A 19,502-nucleotide genomic window follows, 5' to 3' on the forward strand; every position below is an offset into this window, starting at 1 on the left:
TCTTGTTCGCAAAGCTGATGAACTCTCTATTGGACTGGTTTGAGGTTCCTGCTCGAGAAGATCGTGGATCGTCCACTGTCAGATGCACAAGCAGACATTGAGGTCACCATCGGAGAAGGTACCGACGATTGTGAAGCTTCGCCTGTAGGAGATCCATATGCATCACTAGACTAGAATCACGAAAGGAACCTTGTCAGAGATCATCGGTCGTCGCCTTTCGAAATCCTTAAGATCTCTTTGTGCGGTGGCAGGCACTGTCGTTGGGTATCGCTCGATCCCTATCATCCAGATCTGACAGCAACGAGCAAAGATTCGTCGCAACAGCAAGTGAGAGGAGGAGAGAGACAGTCACGAAGGGGAAGAAGAAGAGAGAGAGTTGTAGAGGAGAAGAATGGAAGAGAGAAGGGACATGGGGACTCGGGAGGGTAGATAGAGAGAGACAAATAAAAAGGGAAGAATTAGGGATAAATTTAGAAAACAAAATATTTAAAACTAAAATGTCCTGTTCATTTCACCAATTTGAGTTTTACTATAGTAAAAAGCTTTCAGAAATAATCACATCTAACTTTTTTGGTACAGTAAAAAATTCTCACATAAAGTCACATCTCAATTTGAATTAAAAACTCAAATCAGCAAATTAAACGAGCCCTAAAAATGTGCTATAATTTACTATGTTTGATTAATTGTGTTGTTTGTTTTAAAAACACCCTTCAAATGTGATATATCCTGTATTTTCTCTAGTTATAATCTCCTTAATAATTACGGGCCTATATAAAGAATAATCTCCTTAATAATTACCTATATAAAGAAATTGTGGGGTCCTTTGTTTGCGAAAACGACCAACACAGTTAGTATAGAATATTAGATGGTGTGGTGTCACTGTCCGTTTACTACATATAGAGATAAGGTGGGCTTTAACAAAGGGAAAAAATGACAAATAAATAAGATAAGGTTCCATAATTACTTGTTTAATGAAACGGACAAATTTGATTCATAATTATCTGCTAATACTTTAGGCCCCCCCGGACAAATTTGATTCATAATTATCTGCTAATACTTTAGGCCCCCCCCCCCCAAAAAAATGTTAACATTTTAGTTTAAGATTGATAAGATTCATAATATTTTAATTTCACATTTTAACATTAATATTTTCTAATACAAGAATATTAATATAATATTTAGCTTATGTTATACTTGGTACAATAAAAAATAATATATATCAAATTTGACCGTTAAAATTATTGATTAATGTATTAGAGTTTTTCATTCCATCATCATAATAGTATCTTTCTTAAATTACTAAAATTAAATAATATAAATTACAAAACTCAACAATTCTGATAAAATAGATAGAACTATAAATATTCACATTTGAATATGGCCTATTTTACATAGATAGAGCATTATTTTTCTCTTTTTCTCTATTTTTGGTGACAGAGTAAGCAGTTCTTGAGCCAAAAAAAAAAAAAAAAAAAAAAAGGCATTCGATTGATAAAACAGTAGGGGCAGGTGGCGGGCTGATCCCAAGGGGCATAGGACATCCCACATCTCATCTCCATGCAACCAATGAAAGCGCACCACCAACACAAACGGGTCCCACCGCCGATGACTTTTTATTCTTGGCCTTGTCTCTGTACTCTGTAATAGTGTCGTTTTGTCTTCAAGTTCCGGGGGTAGTTCTGCCATTTTAGGATTTGCTTACTTCCAGGAGGGGATAGAAGGGTCACGTGCAAGGGTCAATGGAGTCGGACTTGTGGCATTCAGTTCTCACGATGGTTTTCAAGGCGGAGAAAAAGGGCATGGGCATCACGTGCACCGTGGGGTCCAACTTTCGACTTATTACCCAAGTCGGTCCCACAATTACAAGCGTTAAATTAAGATGATGTCTTTAGTGAACAATTGTGTTATTACAAAGACCCCCAAACTATTTTTGGCTATTATAACGAGTTGCCACTACAGTCCAAAGGGGGTGACTTTCACAACTTTTGATGCGTGAAAGTTAAATACACTTTTCAAGCACTTCACTTATTAACACAAACAACTCTCATTTGCATTAATTTAATATTTGGTTCTTGTTTATGTAAGTCTAACATGTTACATGTTCAGAACAAAACTAGTAACATAAATGATCGGATGTAGTTCAGAACAAAACTACAAAAAGCACAAGTGCGCGACAGAAAATTGTAATAAAGAAGAGAAAAGATGCGTCCAAAATCATGGGGGTCGAATTCCACCTCATTAATTAGACCAAAACAAAAAAAAAAAAACAAAAAACAAAAAACAGAGGGCGGTCATGGATTTTTTTTTTTCCCCTACAAAGGAATAAAGGGTAAGAAACTTGCTTCGAGTGTCGACACCGTCATTGAGACCAAGGAACCAAAAACTGCAAACGGATCCCAAATGATTCGTATGATTTGGGATCATTCTGGGAACTAAAGCCATTGGCACAAAGAATGTTGTGTGTGCCTATCTATGCCCAACAAAAATGATACAATGATTTGGATAAGATCATTAACTGTTGCCCACATAAACAAGCCTAGAGATAGAGAGAGAGAGAACACTCAGTTTTGAATTAGCTGTTCTAACATGTAAAAATAATAAAACAAAAATTAGCATCAGATTTATTTTATGTAATAATGAGTTATAAAAATATAATCAGTTGTGATATTTCTTTCCCTTATAAGACTGTTAGGCATAAAAGTTGTAAATATCCTCATTGAAGTAGATTTGAATGAAAAGAAATAAAACTACTATATATAAATGCAATTGCAAACACTACTAGTTTCTCAACTAGTCAGAAATTGTCTTGACAGGGTTCTAACTTTCGGTGTATACAATGGTTGTGTTTAAAGCATTGCATTTCCACCGTTTTGATTTTAGAAGAAGAAAGAAAATACGGAAAAGGGAAAATGTTGAGTTTATAATGAATGAAAATCAAAAGGCAATTCGATCGACTGAAGCTCATAGCACCAGTAAGGTCATCATTGCAATGATAAATAGATCTTTCACCTTTATTTTCCACATGATTATATGCCTTTAATAAGGATAAACCTTAAGTCACTTTTATAATATGGTTATGGAAAATGAATAATTAAAAACTCGAATCCGCTAAGTGAATGAGGTTTGAGTTTGTATTTAGGTATGTCAAAATTTAAATTTATATTTAGATATTACTTTAATAAAAACTCAATGATGATGAAAAATTTTAATAGGATATATGGGTGAGGTTTTATTCGTCTTTTCGTTGTGAATGCATAGAAAAAAAATCATCTCAATCAGAATTAAAATGAAAAAGTTATGACATTTTTAAGAATAGAAAAAAATATTGCTTATTAACTTGAGTTCGAATTTATGAACTCAAGTTGAAGAAAAAATTTGAACTTAAATTTAGCTCCAAATTCGAATTCAAACTCAAATTTTATAAAAAAACATAAATTTAAATAAAATTATAACTCAAATTTAAACTTTTTTTTTAATTTTATCGCAAAAGAACAACCCCGAATAACTTAGCGTTGTCTTTCCTATTTAAAAGGCACAAATACACTCGGTAATATCGAAATAACATCATTTGAGAGGGACGTCCAACAAACTAACATGTCATGGCACTGTAATGGCTTATTATAAAAAAATAAATAATAATAACAAAAAAAGTAATATATATGAGTGGTTAAAATGGAATTTTTTTTTTATAAAGATTTGGACCAGGAAAATCAGAATCGCATTTAGATCTCAATAAACATTACGTTAGTTACAAAAAACTTTAACAAAAGTTATAAAATTATATCCTCCTTCTACCCATCATTCTGGCTAACACACTTTTGCTCACATCCAAACTAATAAACTATTAACACCAATATATTTATATGCGAATCTTCATTTCATGTGATTGCAGATTTCTCACCTTTCATTCTTTTTAAGTCTCACTATATATGCTGAGAGAAAATAATGATCACATAGATGGGTACATATCCATTGTAAGTCCATTTCTCAGTCATTCAAAAAGTTTCAGTTTAATATTTGGGAATTCTTTTAAAGAGATTTGGTTCGTCACATCAATATTTTACGAACAATATGCAACTCTTTTGCTGGACACTCATATCTCAAGTTTTATGAAAGTAAAAAACTTTTTCTAATATTTAAACCACGGTATTGAAAAAATCCATACTGAAAATTAGTGAGTTTCTCAACTCTTAAAAGTGGAGGGGGGGGAAAAAAAAAAAGGTGATTATCCCAAAAGGATAATGGAAACTTGCAGTGTATACAGTTGATACAGAGGAAGGTATCTATAGTGTGCAAAAAATCAAGAAGAAAACCAACCAAATCCATCCACAAAGCCCAGTATCAACTGGTTTTTTCATAACATTTGCTATCAAAATAAACCTTCGTTTTCAATTCCATTCCCTCTATCTATCTACAAGTAACAAGGCATGAACCTTGACTCAAGATCCTTCAATCAAATAAAAAATTGCCACTGCATTATCCACAACAAGACATTCTTCCACTTTACCTTTGATGGTCCAATTTTGTTGTAGCAAGCTTTTCTCAACTATCAGCAGGGAAAAGAACTTTTAATGTCGCAGATTGAAACCTCTATCCATACAAAAAGAAAGAATCACTTCACACTGAATCAACCCCTTCAACTTGTTGTCGAGCGAGGTATCTTTCCCTTCGCTCTTTCTGCACATAGAAAAGGGAATTGAGCAGATATCAGAACATGCACAGATGGAAATTTATACAAAAACTCAGAAACTAAAGAAAGACAGCTAAAATGTTCAATGCATCACCCATTCATCTATGACAAGCCCTTCGCCAACAATTCGAGGGCCCGTGTCTTCTGGAGGCTTTTTACGAGCCTCAAGTGCAGCTTCTGCCTCAGCTAATTGTCGCTTGAGTTTGTCGAGTGCCTTGACAAAATGAAAGTTGAGCACTCCATTCAATCTTGGCACAAAAAGGGGGGGAAAAAGAAGCAAGCAGAAGAAAAAAATAGTGCAAGGAAAGACAGCATTGTAGTTTGTCAATCCCACTTACAGGGCTTTGGCGTTCAGGGTCAAGGAAAACAACTCTTAGAATTTGCTCAACAGCCACATGGTCTTTTTGTTCATCAAACTGCATAAGATTATCATAGGACACAGTTTGTTCAATACTTTACACCACACTGATCTCTCCTCTTTTGTTAAAATAAACATAAACATCAAAAGCAAAACCCGTCTATCAGCTCTTCTGACAATCAAAAACAAAAGTCTTAATCGAACTGAATCCTCTGTATGCATCACCTAGTCAGGCTGAATATCAACTAATCAGGTCGGTTGGAAGCAACAACATACATGGGCAAGTGATTCGAAAACTCCGATTTTTACAGTGTAATTTGTAACCGACTCTAGAAGATAACGATCATTATCTTGCACTCTATGGGAAGCAATTATTCACACAAGCCACTAGACTGAGTGGGGAAAAAGCAATGAACAACGTTATAAAGTCCTCAACATGATGAAAACATATCAACAACCAGTATACTGATCCCACAGTATCCACTTCTATTATTTTCAGAAAAGCTGAAAATTCAAGGATGTTAAATTCAATTGGCCTTAGCAAATCTAAAACTCATAACAATAAGAATGAGTGCCCCTAACATAGAAGATATACATTAACGAAAAAGATAATGCTGTAATTTAAACAGCAGACTTGGTATGAAAAAGATACCAGTTCCGGAACATAGTCCATTTCTCCTTTCACTTTTAGACTTATGATCTTGAACTTGACCCTGCTCTTCTGATCCAGTGGTTTTTCATTACTCTCCGGAGGTTCCACAAACTTGAATACTGTCAATCATAATATTAAGAATTTTAGAAGAGGGCCTTAACATCTAGCACTTAGTTTTACAGTATCACTTTTTACAAATATGGTAACATAAAACAAAAAGGAAGCAAATAAAAGAAAGGGGAAGGTCAAGAATTACAAATTTACCGGTTGCAATAATACTTTCACCAGGAGCAAGTATGCCTCCAGGAGGACGCATGTAACAGCTCTTTGGTGCTGTTGTTTGGAACTAACACGATACACATGTAATCAGTTGGGTGACAATATTACTGAAAAAACTGCAAGATCACTCGAGTACTTGAAACTTGAAAGTTATATGACATTGCAGCCATCTCTTTCCAAGATTTATATAAAAGCAATGTTATTCAAGCAAGCGCATTACGCTAGCCAAACGTTTCGGAGGCCTTCAGTTGACTCTAGAAATTTATTCATCTTTAACTTCTGATGCAACTTATGGAACTTTTTCCAGTCTATGAACTTTATATTTTTCTTTTCCAAATTGTTACGCAAATAGTATGTTGTCCATTAGGTAAATATGTAATAACCGAATAATATGAGCATCAAAAGAAGCGAAGAAAAGAAAAGACAGAGAAACGTAGGACAAAAGCGAACTTTCTATTTTCCTTTTCCAAATTTACAGACTAGATATATATATGTATAAGCAAATAATATGAGCATCAAAAGCGGGGAAGAAAAGAAAAGACAGATAAACTGTTAAGTCCAAAGTACCTTGAAAGCTACATGAGACTTGCTTGTGTTTTTAATCCCAATGGCACTCCTAACCTGCTTACCAGGTTCATCTTCAGGTAAAAGAGATGCAAAGAAAAATATTAGGTAAATAAATAGTAAAACAAATATAGCTTTCAATCATGAATCACCAGCAGATTTAACCAACATTATAGCTTGCAATCATAATCCAGAATCCAGATATTTTAGGACAAAATCTTGCTAAAGAAAACACCAGATCGACCTAATGACAAACGAAACATAAATACAGACATTCAGGAAATGGGTGACAGGACACTTCCAGAGCAGAATTAAGACACAAATACAAAATTTGATACAATTTTCCTAAAGTAAAATCATTTACCATGAAAAATGATTTCCAAAAAGAAATTAAATAAAAGAAACTCTAGAACCATAAATCAACAAAATCATGCAACTCATAAAGAGAAGGTTCTCTATAATCTCCGAACTAAAAGACCCAGATAAGCTTTTTAGCAAATGAAGCCACTCTATTCAAATCTCCGAATTTGGATAGTAAACCATGCACTAAAAAGTTCAAAAACTAACCAAAAGGAAGTCTTTTTCTTAAATCAACAGACGAACAAACATAAACCCATTTCAAGTATCAATTACACCACTCAAAACCCAAATGCCCACAACAGAAAAATCATTAAAAAAAAAATTTAAAAAGGACATACATGGAAAGAAGAGCTTGGTGGGAGGGTCAAGACGGAGCCTTCTACGAGTGGGAAGGAGGGACTTGGCCATAGACGACACCGTATTGGAAGAATGAAGACTCGTTCGCTCCACAGACTGATGATGATGATGATGATGATGATGAGGGTGATTCTGATTCTGATTCTGGTGGTGGTGGTGATAAGCATTATGAGAATATTGCATAGAAGTTAACGAAGAAGATGAAGAGGAAGAAGACCCATTTCTCCCTTGCCAAAACGGCATTTTGCAAAGACTCCAAGCCTTCCCATCAGACCCAGATTTCTCTGCTTCAACGGCCATTCTCCAAAAACCAACAAAAAAAAAAGTTTTGGATTCTGAAATGTATATCCACAAAAAAAAAAGAAGATGGATTTTGTTTTCTGTTAAAGAGAGATATTTGGGATTCTCAATGTGGGTGTCTTTGTTTGAGAAAGCTCTTTATCGTAGAATTTGTTGCAAATGTAGGTGAATGTGATTGTGACCTTTCGTAATATATTTTGCTTTCTTTCCTTCTTCTTTTTCTTCTCTCAGAACTTTCTTTTCTTTTATTTTCTTTCCTTTTTTTTTTTTTTTTTTGCTTTGCTGGGTTGTCGGAAATGGCGGTGGTTAATTTAACTCGGGTGTTTGATTATTGGGCAAACGAGGTTGGAGATTGAAACGTCTTTTAATTTTTTTCTTCTTTTTTTGGGTGGTGGGTTGAGTTAAATTCGGTTGCACTGCTTAGATCTCAAAAGGAAAAAAAAAAAAAGTGGAATTTTTGTGTACTGTGTTTGTTTGTTTGCCTCATGAGGTCTCTGATTAAATTTTCTGTTTCGTTTCCCGGGCTTTTTTACAGTTGGCCTTCTATCTCCTACCTAAAAAAAAAAAGTAGTACTTTTTCAGCACGGCGACTTTTTCAATGAGGCAGTTATGTGGTAGGGTATATCAGTAAAATATTGGATATATCAAAATTATTGAATAATCAAAATTTAACTTGTATCTTATCAAAATTTCTCTAGTAATCAAGTTTTTAGGAGGTTTTTTTTAGGTGTGCATAAGATATTATCGTTACTTGTCTTCTATATTGAGTATTTGGCTAATGGATGCAAGTGGTAGTAGCAAGTTGGTTCTTGAAAGCAGTGCTGATTTGATTTCATTCTTATTTTTATATAAAACCAATATACCCATATAATTAAAAATTTAAAATCATGTTTCTTTTAGAGAAGTTTTTTGTACACCTAGTGTATTAATATGTTATATTTGTTTAACTGTTAAATTTGTATATTTTTTAATTTTTATATAATTTTATGCAGATGATGTATAAAAAATCTGACCCACTGTGTGTTGGTGTATTAGAAAAAATTCAAGTGGAATTTAAAATCAAGTTGACAGCAGCTATATGTTGGAAAAACTAAAAAGCAAAAGAGAGAGAGAGAAAAGAAGTGTTGGATATCACTTTCTACAGGTTGCAGATTCTACTTACTTGCCTTCTTTTTTTTTCCCCATCTTATTTATTTTTGTTCTTAGGTTGGATTCTGCTTTTGCTTAAAAAGAATAGAAAAAAAGGCTTAATGAGCATGAATGAGGCCATAATATGCCATGATGTTACAGCAGTTGAACATGTTCTTTGCGGTGCCATTAAAGATAACGACACAGAAAATGCCCACTGATACACCCATGTGGACCTCTTTGTTAAAAGCATCTCTCTCTCTCTCATCTTTTCCAATCCAACTCATATTATTTGTGATATGCAATAATTTGGCCCATTTTTCATCTGGGTAAATTACTAAACCCCGTGCTATGGTATAACCAAACAACCCTTTGCGTAAAGTTACTTTCTGTTCCCCCCAAAAATCTCCTTTTCACAAAGGTCCATCCAGTCAATTTGATGGACCCAATGACAAAGGTGCTTATTTGCTTAGAGACTAGAAAACAATAATCTATATCTAATTCTCAACTAATAGATGATAAAATTAATATTGAAAATTAGATTACCAAACTCAATGTAATCTAATTATTTTCCTCAATTGATTAGATTTGATACTGTACAACAATAAAAGAAAAGAGAGAGAGAGAGATTGGCCTGTGTAGATCCAAAGCCATGCAATTCCATATCTTTCCAGCTCATCAAATATCAGTTGGGTCCCCAACAACTCAAGTACATTATTATTCTAAGTGACTCTTCTGTTTGCTTCACATTCTGCTTCTTGCTAATTCTCCTCTTTTTCTCCGCATTTTCATTGTAAGAAGAACATGTAGAAGAAGAAGAAGAAGAAGAAGCATAAGAAAAGGAAGATGATCTTTCCATTTGTGTGGACATTAATGGTTCCAACTTTTCATGAATTACAAGTGGGTGACATAAGCCAGAATATTTCAATCTGCATAATCTCTTGTCCTTCAATTTCTCCATAGCCGTCAGGCCCGTAACTGTACCTGCAACAGCCCAAGCCTTGCCCTTCCGACTCCTTTTTTTTTTTTTTTTTGGGATTTCAACACAGAGAATTAAAAAGGGTTCAAAATTAATGCGGTGCAAAAGAATCTAACTTTTATGACGCATTGATATCACTCCAAAACTAAATTAGGTGATTTTTTAAGACGAAAAATGTGTTTTATGGCCACTTCCACTGCATTTATATAAGAGCTAGAGGATGATGTATATTTCTGTGTGTGTGTATGTACAAGCATTGGCTATTTGGCTTGGCATATTCATTTATAGATTGAGCCGTGTAACTGAAGAAATGTCTGCACACAGCTTTCTGGGCATCAAAGATTCAAAGTGAAAGCAGTTTCAAATTGGCTTCCGGTTTTGTGCCATTCCAAGACTCGGCTCCCGTCTTACCAGCGGCTATTTTGTTTTCTTCACCACGGAATTTAGGCAGAAAATTTGGAACCGTTTTCCTTCGCTAAATAATTATTGAAATTAAGAACATAATTGAGCCTAAAAATATTTGGTAAAAGAGAACAAACCAGAAAAAGAAGACCTCAACATATAGTTTAAGATCTAAACCTCTTAGTCACTACTCAATAATCAAGATTTTGTTATAACGTCTGCCAGTCATTTTTATAATGACAACTATTTTCTTATATTTTGCTACACGTGCGAAAAATCATGTACTACTACTAGTACGAAATTTCTCACTGCATTTTATTATGCTTCTTCAAGAGAAATAATATGAGTTATATAGTACTATACATATAATAATATGTTTTGACCTCTATGAGAGATTTTCTGGTACGCCTGACGTACTGATATGTCAAGTTTTTCTAACCGTTAAATATGCATATTTTTTTAAACTTTTACGTGATTTTATATAGATTTAACAGACCAAAAACTCAATCTACCTACCACAAGAAGTCCTCATAATATAACCTAATTCATTTGTACTATTGTCGGTTTAAGGGGACCCACAACATCTAATTAAGTAAATGATTTTCCTGATAAGAGTATTATAATAACAACTCTATTGAAGGTTCTTGGATCGATCTTAGTAGTAAAAGAAAAATGGCTACCAACATAAAGTTATAATTAGGATTTAAGAACAACTAAAGGAAGCCTTATGGAAAGTTGAAAATTCTGTACAGGAAAAGGTACAGCCATTGAATGAATGAAGGAAGTGGCCAAAACCAGAGGCTCATAAGTTATAAATTATACCTCTCGTTTCTGGTTTTGAGCATATTTTATGGGCGAGGCAGGGATGATGTTAAATGACATCATTGTCCTTTGTACCATATTTTTGCATACTAAGGACAAATCCAGTTTTTGAACATAGTTTCGAATAACGATTGTGATTGGTTCAAGGCAATACGCAGTCAATTGCACTCCGTTTTCTGGTAATAATAATAAAAAATAAATAAATAAAATACAAGTAAACCCAGAGTATTTGGGATTGGAGTCTCCTTCGATTTTATCAGTTCTTGATGCAGCGAAATAGAGAAAATAGAATTTTATAGGTCTAACTGGATGAAAAATGGGACTTAAAGTTTTCAAAAACACCTTAAAAACCATAAGGTGAAACTTCTAAATTGGAGAAAAAATTTAAATTTTCAATATTCAAGTCTGACTATTATAATAATTAGTGTGGCTATTTATAGCTCACACACAGAATGAAAATAAAATAATCATTAAAAGTTAAAACAAACTATAAAAGCATGTCTAAATCAATAAATTAGTACAAAGGACATAGAAAATATAAGAGACTTTTGTAGCTTAATTTTCCTATCCTTTACCACTATAAATTCTGAGATTCATTATATATTACGACAGCATTTGATGAACTTCAGCCTCAATCTCTTTGAACTGTTACACAAAATTACAATAATTAATAAATAAAAAATAAAAATAGTGATCGTCCCATAGAATCATGTTTTGGCCGCATGGCATGGTTATATGCCGCTTTCAATTGATTTTCCTTTTCAGTTAAATATAAGTTACTAACTTCGTTTTTTCTTAACAAATTTTCAAGACGTGCCATCTTACTAACTACACTTCTATTAAGTGAGAGGTTATATAGTCTGTAGTTTAAAAAAAAATATTTGACAAAGAAGTTGATACCCCAAGACCAAGTCTTAACGCTAAATATGCACTACAATGTAAATTAACATACTACAAATCTTATAATGTGTTTAAGCATGAAATTAAAATAACCACAAGTCCGAATGTGTAAATTAGAAAACTATTTGCGAGGGAAAAAAAAATCAAATTAGATATGCATTTTTTTAGGGAATATTAGACCTCCAAATTTTATAAAAGCAAATGAGAAAAGATAAATACATAACGTGACTTGAAAAAGAAAATTTGCTATGTATCAGCTAATGGAATCACCAATGATTTGTAATGAAAACAAATTGTGTGAGCTTTTGTGTCATAATTAGTGTGTCCTGCACTTCAAATCTATACCTCACGAATTTATATAACATTGTTTTTTGAAAAACGACCAACCAACATACCATGAGAATAATAAAACAAGAGAGATCACATGAGGTCGTTTTTGGTATCCTGTCATATAGAAGTTGATTTGGAAATATATGTTTTTGTTTTGCGCAGAATTAAGGGACATATTTCATCGAATACAATTCACGCCTAATTCATTTTTTCCGATTAAAGTGGCTCTCACGCACCCTTTCATAGTGTCTTATAGTCATTTTTTAGTTTATATATATATATATATATATATATTTTATGTACATTATTATTTCCGATCCCCTAAAATATAGTTAAGTGTGACTCTAATACTCAATACAATAAAGTAAAATACTGATTACATCGCTATGAATAATCACGAAAACCTCTCTTTTGAAAAATGTTAACACATAAAATCCATAAAAAAAAAGAAAATTAAAAAGAATTCTAGTTTATTGCATATGTAGACATGGAATTTAGCTAGTAAGGTGCTAAAAAGTCGTCGTTCTTATAAACAGGTATAAAAATTTACAGTACAAGTATGCATGCGAGTGTGTGAGTATATACACAAGCAATATATATATATATATATATACATATATATATGTATATATATACACACATGTGGAGGGTGTGTGTTGTGTGACCTATATGCATGTGTGTGATTCTCGAAGTTAAAAACACAAGTTTAGAGTCATGATAAGTGCACTTATTATGGTTCCTCAAATCAAAACTAGATCAAAATCTGACAAGTCATTGAAGTAAGATTTGTTAATTCTTCAACTATTGATAGTACTAGGAATAAGGTTAATGACGCGGAAGAGTCAAGAAGAAAGCTAAGAGAAGCTGAAAAGGTTGAGAAAGCCATGCATCTCATTTGCTGGGGGCCTAAAGGTTGAGAGAAAGTAAGATGCATCTCTTCATAAGATTTGCTACAGATTTTTCATAGTGAACATAATTATATATATCTTTTGATCTATATATATATTGACATAAAAAAAAAGAAGTTGGATATCCTTCTTCACTTAAATTTCTAGGTCTTAATTTCTGAATTATTATGTTTATTTTTGTTTATAACCTTTGCGCATGTGCAGGGTGGATTTCTCAGCGTCGGAGGATCACTACTACACTATTATATTCAACACTGACACTATTATATATTAGCCCATATAGTACAGTGGGCGTTTTCATATATATATATATATATATATATATATATATTTTTTTTTTTTTAGAACGAAAGATATTTTGTGAACTTGTAGTTACTTTACCACATAGTCAAAATTCATCTTCCTTAATATATGAGATATTACATTAATATATTCCATCAAAAATTTTTTACAATACAAAATATATATATGCAATGATTTATAGGAATGGTCTCATGTCCAAGGAGCGACACTTGTATATTTTTTTTTTAAAATATGTATATTTTTTCTTTAAAATGTGTATATTTTTACTTAAAACATGTATATTTTATTTTATGGTAACATATACAATATATACATGTTTTAAGAGGAAATATATACGTTTTAAAGATAAAATATACATATTTTTTAAAAAATATACACAAGTGCTGACCGGATTGAAGACTTGGCCGATAGCGCATAACCGCATCCAAGGGAACGTTAAGTAAGATAAGGGCGTATTCATCAACATGATTAATTTGATCTTTAGCAAGTTTTTCTTCATCACTAGATATTTCTTGAAAAAAAGAAAAGACTTCTTTTCATCTTAAATTTTTTGGACAAAAGCTAGATAATCGAGAAATACTCAAAAGTGAATTCATAACATCTGAATGTCCTCTATTAAACTACTATACATACATCATGATCTACCAAGACAAATGTTCCAAAAAGTTTCAATTTGGTTTATATATTATACAAGCTTTGACATAATCTACGAATGTTAGTTCTACAATAACTACATACAAAAACACACCAATATAATGCAGTACTTGAACAGCAGTACTGGTAGTAGTAGTTGAAAGTTAAACTCAGGAGTTAGGACCCCAACAGCTGAGGTACATCACCGTCCGAAGCGACTCCTCAGCCTGTTTTAGCCTATCAGAATTGCAGTTTTTCGGAGCTAATTTATCGAAGGCTTTGTGGTTGAACGCAGAGGAAAGCTTCTTCTTCGTTGGTCGAGAAGAATTAATAAGAGATGAAGAGGAAGCGTTGCAGGCTGATGAGTCCTTAAAAGATGTGATGAAGTTGCATTGAGGAGCTTGATGGTCATCTTCTTTGCTTCCTTCCATCATATACTTAATAGACGTGATATTCTCAACCTCTTCAAATTCTTACTACGTTGTCTATTGTTTAGATATCTGTAGTATTATTGGGACTTAGCATCGCTTTGATGGTTCCTATTTATATATGAGAGTGATGGAATCTCCCTTTGTCGTTGATCACATGCTATGAATCCACATGGAAGATCTTGGTCTTCCATTTGGCAAAATCCACATCCTCTAAAATTTAATAATCTAGCTTGGGCATGCATTTTTTTTAACCTCATAATTAGATTCACTTCCAAAGTTGAGCTATATGATCAATTTAGTACTAAAAGCAAAATCACTTGAATAACTTTTTGGCAAAGATAGTATGTGGACGGCAAAATGTTAACATATGGCAGACACAAGAGTTCCTATAGTGGAAGAAATACACGTTTTAATAAACTCTGCTTAAAGCTATATCGTAACTGATATATACATTGCTTTTTCTTGAATGAGACTAGAGTTCATAAATGATAAAAACTTAAAACCTTTGTTCATTAGCTAAGACATTAGATTTTCTATGTAGACTGTGGTGATGCTTAATAGAATAATGATTTTTGTGCACGTTGTTGCCATATACAGTGGGGCAGAAAGCATATTACCACGTGAGTTGGAGGATAGAACAGACACGTCTTATGTGTTTAACCTAACATACCACTTGGATAAGGTCGACACAAATTCGTCCTTTGCAAGTTGCTAAACCTTGATTAGTTTTTACGCTTATTTCCCCTTTACGCTCTGCCTCTACCTCTCTCTCCCTCCTAGCCAATTACCTCTACAACATAAGTGAGAGAGAGAGATTATCACAAAAAGCCGTGGTAATTATAAGTTTTTTTTCCCCTATAATCTCAATAAATTGTCAAGTAGCCATTGGGTTGGAAGGTTAGAATATATAGGGCGCGTTTGAAACTCGTTCTAAAATAATTTTGTTTTTTTGTATGAAAATGAATATGAAAATGTTTTTGTTGATGGTTGAATTCCGTCAACAGAAATACGCCGGGTTACCCGCTGGTATCCCGTTGGGTTGCCGGCAGGAAATTAATTGTATATTTAAAGTCAGGCTGTGAAGTGTTTGCTGTATTTTTGGGAGCATGAGTGTAACGCTTGAATGGGAGGACACATGAGATTTATAGTAGTTCACTATGTTAATGAAGAGCTACATCTATTTGTGTATGATATATTTCTTTTGGACTTTTACAATTTACATGCACGTATATTCTCTCTATGATTCAATACTCGAGAAGTCCATCCTCTTTTTTTCGTGTATGGAGCTTTGCCCTTTTTATAGCACAAGCTTCTTTCGTGGGCGGTTTTCCTTCGTAGGTAGAAGTACTCGAGTGACATACCTTTCTAGGCTCAGACCATAGCCCACTAATCACCTTTTGGACTGTTTACTCAGCCAATTGGTCTTCTATTACGGCTCTGTGGATTCCTGTAATCCTTCACTGCCCACTGTAGGGCGGTTTAGGGGATTACAATTAATGCCCGTATTGCAAACGTCTCCCACCCCTAGACGCAACTTGTGATGTCAGGCTTCTTTCTGAAGAGTATTCCCCTCACCGTCTGCGCCGCGTAGACCTCATGTCCTTTCTGACAGTTGACCCTTTCTAGAGGAAGCTTGTTGCATAAGTTTGACGGCACAACTAGTCAACGCCATAAATTGGGCCTTTCTTTGCAGCGTCGAGGGGAAGCGAGCTTCAAGCGTCGAGGGTTGTCACCTCTTGAGGGAAAGTAGGGACACGTGTCACGCTGTCGTCATTCCACATGTCACCCACATTTTCTCACACAACAGCTTTTCCACCACCAGAACAATGGCCTCAAACCCCACTCGTCGAGAGGACCCGTCCGTTGTGCGACCAGACTCCCCTTCCGTGGTGGAGATTTCGTGGTCGTCTTCCTCATCTGGCGGCAACTCAATATTGAGTGAAAGAGAAGAACACATGGGCGGACCAAGCGAGGGTTTTGGTGATGAGTTTGACAGGGCACCGAGGAGAGCAAGGGATGCAAGTAGGAGTCTACGAGAAAGAACTCAGGCAGAGTAACGATAGTTCAAGAAGTTTGGTAAAAAATGGCTTCGATCCGAGGAATATTTAAAGGAAAATGAGCCCTCTACCCATGGCCGTCAGATTAAGTTCGTAAAATCCAACAGCAGGGGCATCTTGCCCAGATCTGACGGCAACAAACGAAGGCGGGAAGGTGAGAGGGCACGATCAAAGGGCTCATATTCACCTTTTCAAAAATGAAGCCTAGTGAACTGGCCGACGCGACGGTTACGTTCCTCGAGGAAAGCTGAAGCGTCAAGACTATCATTACGAAAGAAGGCTCGGAATTAGGTTCCCACACCCGAGGCACAGAAAGACACTCGTACCTAGCTCGAGGCTGTCTAAAGGAAACCCTCGACCTGGGGGCAGCTGTTGTGTGGGAAAATGTGGGTGACATGTGATGAGTGAGTTTTACTCGCTCATTTGGTATCGTTTTATACTTAATATCTAGTTGGTTTCGAGGTTTTTGTTAGTTTTTATGTGTGTTTTTGTTCTTTGTTTGAAGGATAGGTGGAAGTCTATGATTTGGAAGGTTTTGGACAAATTTTGGTGGAAAAAGACAGCAATCATAGCGCTTAGGCGCCAATCTGTAGCGCCTTGGCGCTGAGTTATACGGAATCAGCAATTTGGGCAGAACTGGTGGCGCTTTGGCGCCAGTTTGTAGCGCCGCGGCGCTGAAATCCGGCAGAATTTGTGCACTAGGCAGAATGGGTAGCGCTTAGGCGCCCATTACAGCGCCGCAGTGCCCAAGCGTTTGACACAGTAGCGCCGCAGTGCTACGACGCGAGAAATTACGCGTTTTGAAGGCCAATCGCGAGAAAACTTACCCGTTTTGACCCTAATGCTCCGAAACATATAAATAGATGATTCTAGGGCAATTAGAGGGAACTTTTAGACTGTGGAATGATGGCTGGATTTTGAGAGAAGATTCAAGAGAATAAAAGGAGAATTGGGACGGAGAAGAAGAGCGGCTCAATCCGGAGACGGAGACGCTTCAATTCAACTCCAAACTAGTTCTTTTCTTTCCTTTCCAATGATTAAGACTTTGTTTAGGAATTTATTTTGTTTAGAGATGAACTAATTCCTTTTTCTAGGGCTACGATGTAGCCGGATTATGAATGTTCGAATTCTCAATCTTCTTTTTAAGTAATTGATGTTTAATCCATATATGCTGAGTGTTTCAATTTATTCTTAATGCTTGTGATTGTTAGGCCAACTATTACATGATTTTGTATTTGATTTGAGACTGAGAGGTGATAATTGAATAAGCTCTTAATTGAAATACCATGAGTTGTTCATAGGATAGAGATATCTATGATGCTTGTGCAGTTCTTTTGAATTTCTTGCACTTAATGATTTTCAACAGGTTTAGAAGTCTGACAGAGATGTAGATTTTGCTTGTTGGATTAATATTATTGTTGCTTGAGAAAGAATAATAATTGCTTTAGAGAAATTACTGTCAGTATAGGATTGAATGTTAATTTTCTTGAATTATGAGAATTTGAACATGATTAATTTGGTGAAATCGGAAACCCTAGAATCTTAATCTATTGAATTTTCATCCATTGCTTAGCATTGTTTAATTTATTTAATTGTTTTAGTTTTACTTTACTTAATTTTATAAACTCTCCTTTCAAGTTTCAAATAAAATTAGGGTTAATATAATTTCGGTAATTAGTGAACAACAATCCTCGTGGGACGATATTCTTATTCACTATTATATTACTTGATTGCGATAGCGTATACTTGCGTTACGATTTTTCACAACAACATGTGGAACGACGATAGCGTGACACGTGGCCCTACTTTCCCTCAAAAGGTGACAACCCTCGACGCTTGAAGTTCGCTTCCCCTCGACGCTACAAAGAAAGGCCCAAATTAGGGCGTCGACCAGTTATGCCGTCGAACTTATGCAACAAGCTTCCTCTGGAAAGGGTCAACTGTCAGAAAGGACATGAGGTCTACGCGGCACAGACGGCGAGGGGAATACTCTTCAGAAAGAAGCTTGACATCACAAGTTACGTTTAGGGGTGGGAGACGTCTGCAATACGGGCATTAATTGCAATCCCCTAAACCGCCCTACAGTGGGCAGTGAAGAATTACAGGAATCCACAGAGCTGTAATAGAGGACCAATTGGCTGAGTGAACAGTCCAAAAGGTGATTAGTGGGCTATGGTCTGAGCCTAGAAAGGTATGCCACTCGAGTACTTCTACCTACAAAGGAAAACTGCACACGAAGGAAGCTTGTGCTATAAAAAGGGCAAAGCCCCATACACGAAAAAAGAGGATGGACTTCTCGAGTATTGAATCATAGAGAGAATATACGTGCATGTAAATTGTAAAAGTCCAAAAGAAATATATCATACACAAGTGGATGTAGCTCTTCATTAACAGAGTGAACCACTATAAATCTTGTGTGTCATCCCATTCAAGCGTTACACTCACGCTCCCAAAAATATAGCAAACACTTCACAGCTTGACTTTAAATATACAGTAAATTTCCAGCCGGCAACCCAACGGGATACTAGCGGGTAACCCGGTGTATTTCTGTTGACGGAATTCAGCCATCAACAGTTTTTAATCTTAGACATAAATCATTTTTAAAAATGCGTTTGGTAGTTTTATCAAGAGATTATTTTCAGTATAAAAACACTCATTAATGGGTGCGTTTGGAATTGGTTTCAAAACGTTTTTGTTTTCTGTACGAAAATGAAAATGAAAACGTTTTTATTTTCATTTTGGAATCATTTCTGAAAATACGTTTGGTAGTTTTATTCTGAAATTGTTTTCAGTTTTAAAAAAACTGAAATTGTGTTTGGTGGTTTAATTTTTGAAAACATGTAATAATATTTAAAATAATAAATATTAAATAAATAATAATATTAAATATATTAAATAAGTATATTAATATAACATTATATATGTTACTAGAAGAAAAATGACAGTCGAAGAAGAATGGTGGGGTGGCGGCCCGCGCAGACGGGGGGGCGGCGGTGGCGGAGGTGGGTGGCGGTGGGGTGGCAGCCTGCGCAGACGTGGGAGAGGGGGG

General features: G+C 35.0%; 1 protein-coding gene across 1 annotated transcript; it reads right to left on the reverse strand.

Annotated features, from left to right (window-relative positions):
* Positions 1-4,325: 4,325 nt before the first annotated feature.
* Positions 4,326-7,598, reverse strand: LOC21405020 (vesicle-associated protein 4-2). Its single transcript, XM_010097540.2, has 7 exons — positions 7,242-7,598; positions 6,547-6,617; positions 5,965-6,046; positions 5,701-5,819; positions 5,029-5,106; positions 4,785-4,904; positions 4,326-4,677 (listed from the first exon to the last, which is right to left on the reverse strand). Exons 1-7 carry the CDS (start codon positions 7,558-7,560, stop codon positions 4,618-4,620), a joined length of 849 nt encoding a protein of 282 aa, XP_010095842.1. The 5' UTR covers positions 7,561-7,598; the 3' UTR covers positions 4,326-4,617.
* Between the last annotated feature and the right edge of the window lie 11,904 nt (positions 7,599-19,502).

Source organism: Morus notabilis, unplaced genomic scaffold (genome assembly GCF_000414095.1).
Source record: "Morus notabilis unplaced genomic scaffold, ASM41409v2 Scaffold19, whole genome shotgun sequence".
In the NCBI taxonomy this organism is placed as follows: Eukaryota; Viridiplantae; Streptophyta; class Magnoliopsida; order Rosales; family Moraceae; genus Morus; species Morus notabilis.

What these genes read in the sequence shown, in the direction of transcription:
- LOC21405020 (XM_010097540.2), bottom strand. Translation starts at nt 7,560, where the DNA reads ATGGCCGTTGAAGCAGAGAAATCTGGGTCTGATGGGAAGGCTTGGAGT. An exon ending in AGTCTCATGTAGCTTTCAAG is followed by an intron (nt 6,047 to 6,546) that starts GTACTTTGGACT and finishes GTATCGTGTTAG; the next exon opens with TTCCAAACAACAGCACCAAA. An exon ending in TGAAAGTATTATTGCAACCG is followed by an intron (nt 5,820 to 5,964) that starts GTAAATTTGTAA and finishes TATGATTGACAG; the next exon opens with TATTCAAGTTTGTGGAACCT.